This window comes from Neovison vison, chromosome 6 (genome assembly GCF_020171115.1).
Source record: "Neovison vison isolate M4711 chromosome 6, ASM_NN_V1, whole genome shotgun sequence".
In the NCBI taxonomy this organism is placed as follows: domain Eukaryota; kingdom Metazoa; phylum Chordata; class Mammalia; order Carnivora; family Mustelidae; genus Neogale; species Neogale vison.
The window spans coordinates 109,574,025-109,589,671 of NC_058096.1; the positions used below are offsets into that span (position 1 = coordinate 109,574,025).

The 15,647-nt window shown below is 44.6% G+C and overlaps 1 protein-coding gene across 5 annotated transcripts in view; it reads left to right on the forward strand.

The window, feature by feature from the left end:
• ST6GAL1 (ST6 beta-galactoside alpha-2,6-sialyltransferase 1) overlaps positions 1–15,647 on the forward strand; it is a 124,321-nt gene that overhangs the window by 75,989 nt on the left and 32,685 nt on the right. For 3 of the 5 annotated variants that reach the window (XM_044251959.1, XM_044251962.1, XM_044251960.1), the window contains 2 exons: positions 10,527–10,661; positions 14,193–14,811. In XM_044251959.1, coding sequence (XP_044107894.1) covers positions 14,226–14,811 — 586 coding nt within the window. In that variant the 5' untranslated portion in view covers positions 10,527–10,661; positions 14,193–14,225. Of the gene's footprint in view, positions 1–2,044; positions 2,094–10,526; positions 10,662–14,175; positions 14,812–15,647 lie in introns of those variants that run through there. The other 2 variants (XM_044251963.1, XM_044251961.1) reach the window with 2 other exon arrangements.

Consider the following 15,647-nt stretch of genomic DNA (forward strand, 5'->3'; position numbering starts at 1 on the left):
GGGAAGGATTTCGTTGGGTAACGTCTCTAAATTGCTAGCACCCGGGCGCCTGGGTGGCTCAGTGGGTTAAGCCGCTGCCTTCGGCTCAGGTCATGATCTCAGAGTCCTGGGATCGAGTCCCGCATTGGGCTCTCTGCTCAGCGGGGAGCCTGCTTCCCTCTCTCTCTCTCTGCCTGCCTCTCTGTCTACTTGTGATTTCTCTCTGTCAAATAAATAAATAAAATCTTTTAAAAATAAATAAATAAATAAATAAATAAATTGCTAGCACCCAGGAAGGAACTTAGTAGATGGCTCATGACCCTCTTTTGCCTGTATTGTTGCAATAAGTTTTTGAAAGGTCTTCCTTTTTTAACTTTCTGCAACCTACTGTGTACAGCACTTGAATCTCAGAGCAGCAGCCAGAAGGATCCCTTTCAAACTAAAGTCAGCCAAGTCTTCTTCGGAGTGAAAGCTAGAATCCTACACCGGACAAAGGCCCTAGGTGATTTGGTTCCCAATGCTTCCCAGCCTCACCTTCTGCCACCCTTCTTCTCGCCTGCCCTGTTCCTGGTCTCAGTGCTGTTCTTGAACAGGTCAGGCCTGTCTCCTGCCTAGGATTTTGCTGTTCCATCCACCTAGAATCGCCTTCCTTCAGAAATCTGCCTTCTTCTCAGTGAGGCTTTCTGATGATTGAATTTAACACAGATTTCCCTCTCCCCTCATACATCTTACTGTCCCTATTCCATCTTCCCTGCTTTAATTTTCCACACGGCAGCTGTCTACTTCCAAAGCGTCACATACATATTTATTTTGTTTTACTCTTTTGCCGTTCCCCTCCCTGGAAGGCAAGTTCTGGGGGGTGTGGGATTTCTGGCTGATTTCTGCACGGCCGTATCTCCGGATGGATCACGATAGGCACTAAGTATCAACAGCATGAACAAACCTCTCCCTGAGTATTTGTGTGTGTTGTTCTCATGGACTCGGGGACTGCTGCAAAGTGGAGGGGCTCAGGCCTCTCTTCTCATGTTCCTTACCCTGAAGTCCCCTGGACAACTCAGGACTTAGACCCTCCTACATACAAAAAACAAAACAAAACAAAAAAAACCTTGGGAGAAGCATTAAACTTGAAACCACTGAAATCTCAACAAGACTTGAAATCTAACACTCCGTTTACAGGAAACAGAGGGCAGAGAGGAGTAAATTAAACAATACGGTAAGGAGGTCCTCAACCAGATTCAGTACCAGGCACATTCCGTGGGTCAGGTGACTTTGTTTCTCCCACAAATATATGTCCTAAAAAAGGAAAATAAGGGCGTGGGGAATGACTTGAAATTAAAAGAGAGTTGAGAGTGGTTTATCACCCACACAAAATGTTTAGATCCTCATTTAAGGCATTTAGTGTAAAAAAAACACTTTGGGGAGAACTGGTAACAATTGGAATGTGGTTTGAGTTTTAATGGCATGATGGTGCTATATTTGCACTGAGTTCTCTGGCAGAACCCAGGGTGTGTGCAGTGTATTATAGAGAATTAAGCTCCCTAGAAAATTATTGGAGGGCCTCTGGTCCCATGTTTCCTAAGGGTGACGCATAGCAAATACCATCCTGGATGCCAGCGAGGGAGGTTCCTTTGTGACATAAGTGGATGTCCTAGGACATTAGGACAGTAGGACATTTCTCGTGAAAGGCCAATGGAGAAGAACTGGTGGTGGAGTCGGATCTGAGGGCTGGCACTGGCTTTAAGTTACTCCAGGGGAGGAAGAGGGGGAGGGGAACAGATCAAGTTGGCAAGTTGTTGGTACTCTTTGGAGCTGGGCTCTGCAAACAGGTTCACTGTGTTTGTCCCTATACCTATTTGTCTGTGTAAAAACTTCTGTCATGGAAACTTCATGCTTTTTAAAATATTATGAGGAGGTGAAACAGTCCCACTTCCTGAGGAGGAGGGAGGCCCATTTGCTCTTTGCTTTCTCTGTTGGGTGTGGGTTGAAGGAAGAAGGGGTGGGCCTGTTGCTTGGGAGGGGCGCAGTGCTTATTTAACCCTCCTTACAAGCCCTTCTGCTCCTTTCTTGGCTCGACTCTAACCAGCCGAGTGGAGTGTCCTGTGGTTTACGGTGTGGTAAGATGGGGCAAAAGGCTGGCTGGGGTTGGGGCTGTGAGCACTGGTGGGGTGCGGGGCAGTGGGCAGCATCCAGAGGGGAGCTGATGGGGTGTGAAGTGTCTCCTTGCAGCCAGGTACCTGTCAAATGGGAAGGCAACTATTTCTACAAATACACAACTGTCGAAGGCACACGGTTGAAGACAGGAGCAAATGGCCCGTGATTTCCCTTTGCCGGGGCCCTGCTCATCCTGAGTTCAGAGCTCTCCTTCCCTGTGGGGAAGCGGCTGGCTCTGGTCAGAAACCACAGAGTGTCTGTGGTGGGAACCCAGGGCCCCCCACCAAATTCTGTTCTCATGCTTTTCGAAAACCTCAGGGAAATGTACTCAGGCCCGCCTTCTCCATCAGTGCCTGCCTGGCTGGGAAAAGATGTAATCTCTGTTAAGAGACACTTTTTATGCAGCCTGGGTCTGAAACAGTTGGTGCAGGCAGGAATGAAAGCGCCTTTATCTTTAGGGCTTTGAATTGGGCAGGATGTCCCTCCCCACCCCCTCCCACCGTTAGCTGGGAGGCTGGGCTTGCCCTCAGGTAAACACGGGCAAACACAGCTACCCAGACACCCTGTGAAATCTCTCCTAGTTTCCTTCCACCCTCTCTGCAGATTGGTTAACTACAAGTAGGTTTCCTGTTGCTTAACATGTTTCTGAGGAGCAACACTGTGGCTTGTCAGATGGAACTATTAATTTTTTGTCCTGCACTGGCCCCCACTGATAGAACTCAGGTTAGGGTCTTGGGAGTGAGTCAGCAGCCTCAACCTTTGGGGCGTCTCTGGGGACTGTGGAAGCGGCTATTCGCACACCTGGCCTCAGCACTTGCGGCTGCAGGAATTAAATGAGCTTCACTGAACTACAGGAGCTTTACCATATGGAAAGCACTCAGTGCACGGTTAAAGCTCAATAATTATTAGCTGCAACAAATGATAAAGTCTAGCGTTAAATTGTCACCACAACCCTGCAGGAGCAAATTTTAAGGTATTATTATCCATCCTTTAAAGATGAAGACACCAGGCTTATACAAGTTGGCGAACTGGACTATCCTCCTTTATTGGACAGATAGAAAAGCCAGGATTTGAATCTGGGCTTTTGAGATAACAGAGCATGAGCTCTTTCTCCAAAGCCAGGGCTTCTCAAACTGTCCATGAAGAATCATGCCCCCCCAACCCGTCACACATCAGTAGTTTCTAAAATACAATGGAAAGGATTTATTGGACTAGTGAAACGAAGGACATTGAAAATACAAGCCTTATTTTATTTTTAAGATATTTATTTATTTGACAGACAGAGAGAGAGATCACAAGTAGGCAGAGAGACCGGGGGGGGGGGGGGTGGAGGGGGCGGGAAGCAGGGTCCCTGCTGAGCAGAGAGTCCATGGGGCTTGATCCCAGGACCCTGGGGTCATGACCTGAGCTGAAGGCACAGGCATAACCCACTGAGCCACCCAGGCACCCCACAAGCCTTATTTTTAAAGCAATTTTTAGATTCAATAAGCATGAAATCACTCTTTCAAATTAGTATAAAAGATGATTTCATTCGATATCTGTACTGTTCTCATCGTGGATCTTGAGAAAGCTTTCTCAAAGTAGCACCAACTGTAGATCTCGCTTTGCAGAATGCTGCCCTCTGTTTCCCAGAGCGTGGTGTGCAGGGGGGACCACTCAGATCAGCGTTGAGTGGGTGCTTGCTGAATGCCCATCTCTGAGCCCATCCCAGGCTGTGGGGATCAGAACGACTGAGGGAGAATTTGGGAATCTGAAGGTCAACAAGTCATGCGATGATCACGGTGTGCTCACAGTCTGACCATCAGTGCTCTGTACACTGCTGCTTCTCCTCATGTATAACAGAGGATAGGGGGATGGTCAAGGGTGTGTAGTGCTTTAGTCTATACCCATCTCCCCACCTGGCTTTTGTGTTGTTGTTGTTTTTAAATTCTTAAGAAGTTCCTTTCCTTAGGGGCTCTTGGGTGGCTCAGTGGGTTAAAGCCTCTGCCTTCGGCTCGGGTCATGATCCCAGGGTTCTGGGATCGAGCCCCACGTCGGGCTCTCTGCTCCGCAGGGAACCTGCTTTCTCCCCTCTCTCTCTCTGCCTGCCTCTCTTCCTACTTGTGATTTCTCTCTGTCAAATAAATAAAATCTTTAAAAAAAAAAAAAAAAAAAAAAAGAAGTTCCTTTCCTTAGAAAGTCACTGACTGAACCTGGTTTCTCAGCTACCTGGTGGAGAAAAACCAGGAGAGAGAATGTAGGTTCTGGAAGCCAGAAGGAGGAAATGACTAACTTGGTAAAACACAGCTGATGAGCTGAAGAAGGTGAAAACCGAGCCCTGACCATTTACTTAGCAACACAGGAGTCAGGAAGGTCTTTGTTGACGTAGATGAGAGCAGTTTCCCAGAGATGGCAAGGCTTTCTGGGGTGCATTCAAGTACCAGTGGCAAGGTGGACACTGGAAACGCTGACCTCACAAAGTTCATTCAAGGAGATTTACTGCAAAGGAAAGGAGGCAGGAGCTAGGAGGTGAGATGAGGTCAAGAAGCTACCCAGAAGGAACAAGGAAATGAAGATTATTTGGAACTTGTGCCGTGGTTAAATCTGTTACTCTTATAAAGTCTTATATCTTTTTTTCAGTGAATTCTTTTAGTAAAACAGAAAAATTGTCTCCTATACCTTCTTTTAAAGCTCTTTCAAACTCTGCCAACTCCCAAATGATATTGTCTGGAAAGAGTCTGCAGCTCATTCTTATTCTTTACATAGCTTAATTTGAGCACATTTTTTTTTCATATGACATTGCATTTTTTTCATATTTGCTTCATTTATATTTTGGCTGAAGTGTTCTAAGGTTGATTTCATCTCTACTTTACCTGCATGGGACTTTTTTAAAAAACCAACATAACCATATTATGTAATCATAATAAAATAAGACTGATTATTATGCCTAACAAAATTAACAATGATTTCTTATTATCATATAATGCCAAATCTATATGCAAATATCCTCATTTGCCCCCAGTGGTATTTTGTTCAAATCAATTCAGGCAAAGTCTGCACATAGCATATGATATTTCTGTCTTTGAAGCCATTTGTTTTTCCTGTCCATTGACCCGAAAAGGAACCCAGTTCAGTTGTTCTATAGAATGCCTTGCTTTCTCGATTTGTCTAATAACGTCTCTGTGCTGTCATATAACTTATTCTTTTTTTTTTTAAAGATTTAATTTATTTATTTGACAGTGAGAGATCACAAGTAGACAGAGAGGCAGGCAGAGAGAGAGGAGGAAGCAGGCTCCCCGCTGAGCAGAGAGCCCCATGCGGGGCTAGATTACCTGAGTGGAAGGCAGAGGCTTTAACCCACTGAGCCACCCGGGCGCCCCAACTTATTCTTCTTTTGCCTGTGTTTTCTAAAAACTGAGATTATCTATAAAGGCTTGATTATATACAATTAAGCATTTCAGGTGAGAATTTTTCTGAGGCACATACTGCTTAGGTGATGATGCTAAGACTGATCAGGGTCAGGTGGTGGCTGCCGTAATCAAGGGAGGGGTGAGTGTGTGTGTGTTTAAGATAGGAGAAACAGTGTGTGTGCTGATAAGCATGATCTTTGCGAGATCTACATACAATGCAAAAGCAAAAGGGGAGATTTTGTAGAAGAATATCCATAAGTAGATAAGACTGTACAGGATCTAGTGGAACAAATGTTGGTTTTTCCAAGTATTGGGTGCAGCCAATTCATCTGTAGCAATAAGAGGTCATTTGGGTGTAAATTCAAGTAAGATGAGTATCTATGGTACAAAGGTGCATTGTGTGTGTGGTAATTCTGTTCTGGTCGCTTCCTTTTTCTCTATGAATAAGTAGCAGCTCATCAAGGGAGAGGGACGATAAGGGGACTTTTCATGGGGAGGAAGTCAGTGGTCCTCTAGGAGACGGCAAGTGAATTGACCAGAAAAGTAATATGTGATTGCTAGGAAGCATGAAGGAGCTGCTTGCACTTAGTGATCGTGAACTTGAAGGGAAATCCATAAGTATTATTTTGTGATTTTCTTTAGCCATGGAGCTGCACATCTGCAGGTGTGGAGGAAGACAGGGAGTTGGATTTGACCAGGATTGGGGTTTATCCAACATTGTGTGATGAGAGAGGCCAAATGAATGACTGACCATGGAGTTGAAGCTGGGTAGGAAGGGAAGTTAAGACATGAAGGAAATGAGAGACAGTGAGAAGGTGGTAGGAGCAACCACAGGAAGATCGTTGGAGGTCGGTACTGGTTGGACTAAGCCACAAAGATAGGGGGTGGTGGTGCCTGAAATCAAAACTGTGGCATAATTTTTGAAAGTGATAAGATCAGAGATATGATCTTGGGGATGAGTGGCTCAAGTCACCATCTTTGGAGTAGAAGAGATCAAAGGACTGAGCGACCAGGGAACTAGAATGATTCCAAAGGTAGCTGTTGATATCCCCAAGAGGCAGGGCAGAAAAATAGTGTGAGGAGGATGAGAGTGAATCAGCTGTGAAGATATTCAAGGGATGAAGAAGAGTGTCCTGGTGGAGGGGAAATGACTTCACCAAGGTGGGGAGCAGGTGCCGTGGTCTGCGCTGGGTTGTGTGAGAATGAAATGTGTTGGTGCATGTGAGGTTCTCAGAACTGAGCACAGGCTCAGCGTGTCTCAGTGCTTAACCCATTAGATTTATTTTTACGGGGGTGGGGATGGTGGTGGTGATTCTTTTCATTTTGAGACCTTCGAAGAGGCAGAGCTGTTCACCTAGCTCTATGTGCCCCCGCCAGATGGTAAATTCCCTATCACTTAGTAGATCCCGTAGATCAAATGAACATCTGCAGCGCAGTGCTGGCAAGGGGATTCGAGCAAGTGGAGGTGGTGTGTGGGTGAGTCTGCGTCTAGCGGTTGAAGGATTTGGGGGATGGGAAAGGGTGGTATCAGAGCCAGCTTCATTCTTTCATTCAGACGCGACCAAGCACATCCCGCTTCTGGCTCAGAACTGGCTAGATGTGGAACGGGCAGAAACAAAGCTTAAAGGAGCCTTCAGTCTGGGTGGGCTATCCCATCTGCAAATGGAGAAATGTCACATAGGCTCCTGAGAGCCAGGATGGGTACAGTAGAGTCGTGTCCATCTCTGTGGGGTCAAGAAAGTTTCTAGAGTCCAGGGGCACTTAAGCTGGTGCCGGGGGTGGTGAGGGGGCTAAGCAGGTATGACCCCATGTGAACAGGGTAGGACATGGTCCGTTTGTCAGAAGGAAACCACCTTGCGGGGTGCAAAGGGCAGAAGAGCACAGGGCACTTGGAGTGCCATCATTAACTCTGAGAAAATCACTCCTCTTCCCTATTTCAGTTTCCCTATTTGTAGTCTGAGATGGTCATGACACACATAGGGTAGGCCATGGTGAGAAGTCAATGAAATTATGCATATAATCTTTGTCACCATCCCTGTTGGGATCCCTTTGGGTGTATTACCTTACTGGATTATTTAAACTCTCCTACAAGATGGGCTCTTTTATTATTATTCCCATTTTATAGATAAAGAAGCTGAGTCGTAGATGGTTGAATAGCTTGCTGGAGGTCATGTAACTAGTGAGAGATGGTTTATACTCTTGCCCCAATCTGCCTAATCCCAGAGCTCTGACCCTCAAACCCCAAAGCTCATCAGTGTTGAGTGCATAGCTAGTTCTGAATGCATGGTAGCTGTTATGGTCACGATTGTGAAAGCTTCTTACTCGGAGGACCAAGGACCCTTACGATTTCTGCAGCTGGGCAAAGTTCACCAGGGCGGCAGTCTCCTGACCAGCAGTGACTCTTTCTGGAAGATTCTCATCACCTGCGATAGATGTATATCAACAATTGTGCTACTTGGTTTCAACTAGTTGTTTTTAGAAATCAAGGGCAAGGAGTGGTTGTTATCTCCTAGGAGGCCAAGTTGTTCTGAGCAGATGATTGGGGGAGGAAGACCAGTGTTAGCTGTCCTCCTCTGCTGTTTCTACACTGAACTCAAACCAAAGTTGCATGCCCCAGCAGCTTACTTACTGGGGGGCATGGGGGGATGGCAGCACACCAGCATAAGCAAGCAGTGTTCCCTCAAGGCCAGTGGGCTGCCCGTGGTGTTCCTCATGAGGGTGACAAGAAAGAACCTTTTCCCTTAGTGATGCCTGAGAGCAGCACAGACCTCTTAAGAACTGGTGGCCTTTCATTCACTCAACAAATAATTTGCTGAGTATTTACCACGTGCTGTACCCTCATCTAGGCATTGAGGATAGTAGTGAAGAAGGCTGACGAGGTTTCTGCCGAAGGGGTTTCCATTTTTACTAGAGGCGGCAGATGGCGATCGGATAATAATATGAATGCATGCATAATTACAAACTCGTGCCACAAAGGCAACGTACATGACATGAAAAGGGGTGGGGCCTCAGAGACTTCAGGACTCTCCCAGGAGTCATGGGAAGGAGCTGATTGTGGCCGCTGTGGCTTCCTCTCAGCTCAGTTAATGCTGCATCTCCTAGGACAGGCTCCGAGATCAGCCCAATAGTGGGAATGGAGTTGATGCACAAGGTATTTTTAGTTCTGTCCCTGAGAGTTTTGCCTTCATTACTCTGCTAACATAATAAGCATAATAAAGGAAGTCAAACGGAGAAATGAGAGGAATTCTCATCTCTCCATTTGACTTCCTTTATTATGCTTGCTCCTCAACTGTTTTTGGGTCTCAATCATGTGCCTGTTTTCTAGATATTTCTTCACAATGATGTATGCACAGATAACATTCTCTGTTTCACTTTTTTCATTTTTAGTATTTGAAGAATTTCCCCACTTTGCTATATAAATTAACACACAATTTTTTATATATATTATCTGTTATTACGTATTACCTTATATATTTTAAATTAATTAATATCGCTATATGGATGTGTATATATATCCTTTCTAGCAGATGTGGGTACCCTAGTTTAACTGCTTCCCTTTTGCCAAAAGCTTAGTTGTTAACCTTAGATTTTCACCATTACAAATCACTTTCAAATGGAAAATGATTTTTCTTCTTGCCTGTACATATTGCTTTATAAAACGCATTCTTTATCCCATTGTTCCTCTTCCAAACCTCGCCACAACTGTGAAAAGTAGGGAGTCATTTCTGTGCAGGGAAACCAAAATATGTTATCTTTTCCTCCTTTCAATTATTTATTGTCTTATTTCCTGCGAGTCAGAAGCTCTTAATTCTATGACCTGGTTGCTTTCTAAAAAGGTTAAGTTAATTTCTACTGCTCCCTCAAAATATATCAATTCTATTACAACCGGTTCAGTAATGAGTATTATCATTTTGAAAACTGCTGAATAGTGGAAATTCTATAAACTGGCATCTTAGTTTGCCAGTTGTCCCTTTTGGGTTTCTTTCAAGATTCATCATAATTTATATGCTTGTTAATTATGTTTTCTATTTTGTGATTTGTCCATTCATGTGGAGTGCCTGTTTATTTTGAGATGCATTGACTCTCTTTACACTTTGCACAGCTGGACTCTTTTTTTCCTTTAAATTACAGCATTTTCTTGGAGACAAGTGGGAGTTTTCATGCCAGCAACTCTATCAAAGTTTTCTTTTATGATTTTTCTGCACTCTGTCAGAAGAAAGAGCTGACAAATATAGAATTCTGTTAATAGCTTTCTAAAATTATATTTTTATAATATTTTTACATATATATGTTTATAATTTATATAAAAATAAATTTTATATAATTTTGTATATTATATATTTTTATAATATTTTTTCCAACACTAAGAGTAATTCATATAAATTTAGAAATTTTGGAGTATACAAAATGTTGTAAAACATGAAAATATTCCTTATTCTACCAGCCCAGGTTGCCTTATTTTGTTTTGTTTCTAGTCCTTTCTCTTTATCACATGTATATTAAAGAAAGTTTTTTTTTATTTGATTAGAATATTATATACAGTTTTGCAACCTATTTTTTCCAGGTAGTGTTATACTGACTGAAATTTCACATATCATGAAGTGTTCTTTGATAATAAAACATGGTCTAGAGTGTATTTAGGGATGATCTGAATCTTCTCTCTCCAAATTACTATTTATGTAACCAGTGACTGAACAATACTTTCTTCCTAGATTGTACCTGCTTTATCCTTCTAGCATGTTCTTTTCTAGTATCAATCTAATTCTCTGCCTTCTCTGCTATTCACAACCCTGAGCACAGCACCTATAATGGGCTCTTGTCTCTGTGTTTCTTTTTCTGAACTCTCAGACTTTCTGGATTGTGCTGTATTGGAGGCTAGGGGACTAGGAGAGGGGCCTATCGGGATGCCTTGTTAACCTTTAACACTGTCTCTTCTGGAAACCAGCTCTTACTTCTTGTTTTTTGTTTGTTTGTTTGTTTTTGTTTTTTCTTTTTTGGCCTTTGCAGATGTTTTTTGATCATCCGAAGCAAAATGAGCCTTGGCCTCCAGACCCAATAAAGCAAAGATTCCTCCCATGGAGAATAGCAGTGGTTCTTAAAACTTGAAGGGCCTACAGCCCCAGGGGGATTAGCCAAAAGCAGGTAAGGGACACGTGGAAGCATGCACTGTGGGGGCAGCAAAAGGGTCCATTCTTTTTTTTTTTTTTTTTTTAACACTTTTTAAAAAAATTTACTTTCTTTTCAGTGTAACAGAATTCATTGTTTATGCACCACACCCAGTGCTCCATGCAATACATGCCCTCCATAATACCCACCACCAGGCTCCCCCAACCTCCCATCCCCTGCCCCTTCAAAACCTCAGGTTGTTTTCAGAGTCCATAGTCTCTCATGGTTCATCTCCCCCTCCAATTTCCCTCAACTCCCTTCTCCTCTCCATCTCCCCCTGTCCTCCGTGTTATTTCTTATGCTCTACAAATAAGTGAAACCATATGATAATTGACTCTCTCTGCTTGACTTATTTCGCTCAGCATGATCTCTTCCAGTCCTGTCCATGTTGATACAAAAGGGTCCATTCTTCATTAAAAAATGGGGTAATAGAGTCTGCTGGCGGCAAGTCACAGAGTCTCAAGGTCTGACTCCAGCTTTGCTCTTTTCTTCATGTATTTATTTAGTCCTGATTCAGGGAGGGCTGGGGACAGGCGGTTTGCCCATGTCCATAAACCATAAGTGTGAGATTAAGTAGGTGCTGGCAGGAAGGTAACCACCGTCCCCTTCCGAGCCTTAGCTCCTAGACCGTGAATGAGTTCCTGCCTCCCTACCTCCTGTCTCATTTCACTCCGACACAGAAAAGCTAAGTCCCGATTTTCAGCTGCATCGCTTCCCAATCACTCGTGCAACTTTCGAGATTAAATAAATGATAAATTGATGCATCTAAAACCTCAGTTTTCCAACCATAAATGGAGCCAATACAATTTGCTGTGCTTACGTGACAGGGTTTTTCTGGCTCTTGTAAGCCCAATAACCTTGAACGGGCTGCCCGAGGGGAAAACAGTGCCTGCCGGGGAGAGCTGCAGCATGCCCAAGCCCAAGGGGGTTTTTCTGGGATTGTCTGGCCATTTGACTTGCCCCTGTACAGCCCTTGATTCCCAAGTCCTGTTTGGTCAACAGTGACTTTTCACTGTCTTTTTAATACAGAGGCCTGTCTTTCAGTGCAAAAACCATGAACTTTTGAAGTCAGACAGACCTGGGTTGGAATCCGGGTTCTGGCACTGCCTGTTCATTTTAGAGAAGCCGTGTAACTCTGCTAAGCCTCAGTGTTTTCATTTTCTCCAGTCGGTCTGTGGATATCGATGCCATAGGGGCAGAGTGAATATTAAATTAGACATTGCAGCTTAGTGCCTGCCCCGTTGTAGGTACTGCTTCAATGCTTCATTCCCTTCTTGAGTTGTTTAGCTCTCATAGCTGAGGGATCAGCTGTGCCAAGTGAGGAAATGGAGTTCCTTACTTTTCTGATCTACCACAAGCCCTCTCCCCATCTCATGACCACACATTTGAATTTTTCTCCCTCTAGGTACATTCTGTCACTTGCACAGCTCAAGGCAAGCACCTGTTATCCCCAGAGCCACCCATTCCTGAAGTCTGGGGTGGTGGGAAGCATGGTTTGCTCAGTACTGCCCATGAATTCCGAGAATGGTCTTGATGTCACTTACATTAAAGAGTCTCAGATGAGGACGTGAGCTCGGGTTGATGAGTCATGGTCTGTGTCCATTCTGCCATCTATCTCTCCCTGTCCCGCTCGGCCTCCTCATGGCCCCCAGCCAAGGGACTGCTCTCTGGTCTCTGTTCAGAACATTTCCTGTGCCTTTGCAATGACCTGGTTCAAATACCATTTCCGCTTGTCCTCCCAGCACTCTGTGGGCACACGAGAGATGACTCTACAGAAAACCTAGGTAGAGACAGGATTGTGACTTGTCCAAAGTCACCAAGAATGGGCAGGAACCCAGGTTTTGTGAATACCTAGTCCAGTACTCCTATCCCTTGTCCTGGATATCCTTAGCCCTGAGCTCCATAGGAAGGAACTGTGGATCCCCAGTGGGTTTGCAAAACCCCAGGGGTGACTGCTTAGACTCATTATGGTAAATAAACCCAGTTATTTAGGAAAGAATTTAATGTTTTCCAAAAGGTACAGACATTGTTTGAGTTCAAAGTACTTCCATCTTCCATTCAATTACACAATAAATTCTGGGAAAACAAAGTAGAGCCGTATCCAGAAAAAAAGGGAACTATGAGGCTCTATTTTCATAATAAAATCCATTTGCCAGAACATTCAGCAGTTCTGTGCATGTTTATGTTGAAAAGGACATGTATTATGGAATCAAGTGTGCTTGGATTTGAACTTCAGTGCTGCCCTTTACTTAGCTTTGTGATGCTAGGCACTTCTCTTAACCTCTCAGAGCCTCGGGCTGCTCTTCTATAGACATGGAGACTGTAACACCTTCCTGGCCAGTGATGGTCAGGCCTCGCTGCACAGCTCAGGGGGTGCCCTTCCTACCAGGCTATCATGTGCATGGTGCTGGCTGGAGCTCTACATGACCGGGCCCTGGTCTACAGTGAAATTAGGTGAAGTAATATCTTAATGCTTGATGCCTCTTTGTTTTTATCTCCTTAATTGGTGTCTGCCGCCTTACCAAAATTTCCTCTCCTTAATCACGAGCCGAGGCAGCTTCCTGCCACCTAAATTCTTTGGGGCATTCTTGAAGGGCATTCTGTGAAGCCAGGTGTTGTGCTGTAAGCTAACTACTGGTCTTCTTCACAAAGCAGGAGTCCAGCCCTGCAGCTTCTTAGAGAAATAAGTCATGGGTCTGTGGTGCTGTCTGTGGACAGAGATCTGGCAATTTTATTTTATTTTATTTACTTTTTTAAAGATTTTATTTATTTATTTGACAGACAGAGATCACAAGTAGGCAGAGAGACAGGAAGGGAAGCAGGCTCCCTGCAGAGCAGAGAGCCGGATTCGGGGCTCGATCCCAGGACCCTGGGGTCATGACCCGAGCCGAAGGCAGAGGCTTTAACTCACTGAGCCACCCAGGTGCCCCAGGTCTGGCAATTTTAAAAGGATGCTGGGCACTTTAGGATTTTAGGGGGCTTGGATTCTTGTGAGGTAGACCATCCATCCTGCTCTTCCTTTTTCCTCCTAGTTTTTAAGCACGCATGCCGTCATTGAACAGACAGCATAAGGCCCCAGGAGCCTGTGTAAGCTGTAGTTCCCGACCTCACCGAGCTCAGGGTGCAGTCAGGGAGCTAGAACAAGACAACACAAAACTAAGAGTTGGGGTGTAAAAAGGAATAGCAGGAGAATACAGGAAGTGTTCATGGCTCAGAGAGGAAAAGGGGAGTGTCTGAGGACTGCTGTCTACATTCAAAACCAAAACTGAGGTCGAATATTTACTTCAGGTTGTTACAGGCTGCTGGCCTGGTGGGAGGTAAAGCAAAGGCTGGATGTGCGTCTCCTCACTCTGAATCCATTACGCAGCTCATCACCCCACCTCTTGCCAGGCACTACTTGTAGATTTTGTTCACGTCAGTTTTGTTTTTTGGTTTTTTTTTGTTGTTTTTGTGTTTGTTTTTTTGTTTTGCCTCATCTTACCTTTTCTAGGCTTGTTTTCTGCTCAGAACAGAGTGGCTGCCCTGAACCCATCTTTCATTATGATTCACACCAACCTGAAGAAAAAGTTCAGCTGCTGCGTGCTGGCCTTTCTCCTGTTTGCAATCATCTGTGTGTGGAAGGAGAAGAAGAAAGGGAGCTACTATGATTCCCTTAAGCTGCAAATCAAGGAATTCCAGCTGTTGAAAGGTCTGGAGAAACAGGCTGTAACTTCAAGCAGCACCCAGAACCCCCCCAAGATCAACCAGGCCCTCAGCATTCCCCGGGGCCCAGCCAAGCCCAAGCATGAGGCCTCCTTCCAGGTGTGGAACAAGGACAGCTCTTCCAAAAACCTCATCCCCCGGCTGCAGAAGATCTGGAGGAATTATCTGAATATGAACAAATACAAAGTGTCCTATAAGGGGCCAGGACCAGGTGTCAAGTTCAGCGCAGAGGCCCTGCACTGCCACCTCCGGGATCATGTGAATGTCTCCATGGTAGAGTCCACAGATTTTCCCTTCAACACCTCTGAATGGGAGGGTTTCCTGCCCAAGGAGAACATCAGGACCAAGGCTGGGCCATGGGGCAGGTGTGCTGTGGTCTCATCAGCAGGATCTCTGAAGTCCTCCCAGCTGGGCCGAGAAATAGGTGAGTTCTGCAGCATTAGGGCCACTCTGGGCAAGGGGCCTGAGGAAGGGGTGCTGGGTATTTGGTTAGGGCTGGGGAGAAGCACACTGGGCGCACCACAGTGTTCTACAGCCTTCTCGTGGGCCTCAGAGGTACCCTGGGGGGGCAGCCAAAAGGGTGGGGATCTATCCAGGCTCTTGGTATCTTTATCAGTGAGAACAGTTTTGCTATTCTCTGTTTTAAATAGTGCTGATCTGTAAAAGATACTGTTTGAAAAATGAGTTCTGCCTCTATCAGTACACACCACACTGTAACTGACTTTTAAAAATTATAGAAGTACTGATTTCTCCTGTCTCTTTAGGTTCTGAAACTGTAATTTCACGGCTAGTTGAGGACTAATTGTCTTTCTTGGCTTCAAACTACCCGAGTAATTTTCAGCCTTTCTGTTTGAGGATCGTTAATTAGAGTAGGAATTCTTAACTTTGGGACTGTGGGCCAACTTTAGGGAGTTCACAAATCCCTAAACCTATGTGCCAAATACATGTGAACTAGGTGTGCATAAAGTAAGTGTGTGTGTGTGTGGTACGTCAGTCTGTACATTTTTCCAGAGAAGAAGTCCATAGCTTCCAGTCAATTATTCTTAAAGGTGCCTGTGACCCAAAAAAGGCTACACGTCACTGTTCAGAATATAACGACTTGCTTTTTTTTTTTTAAATTCTTCACAGTTAATAAAGATAGAAAGTCTCTCCATGTTTGTAAATATGTGTACAACACAAAGCAATGGATTTGCTTAAGGCGCCCTAGTTCCCTTATTTTGAGAGAATGTGTTTTCCATTATTGTGAAATCAATCAGGCTA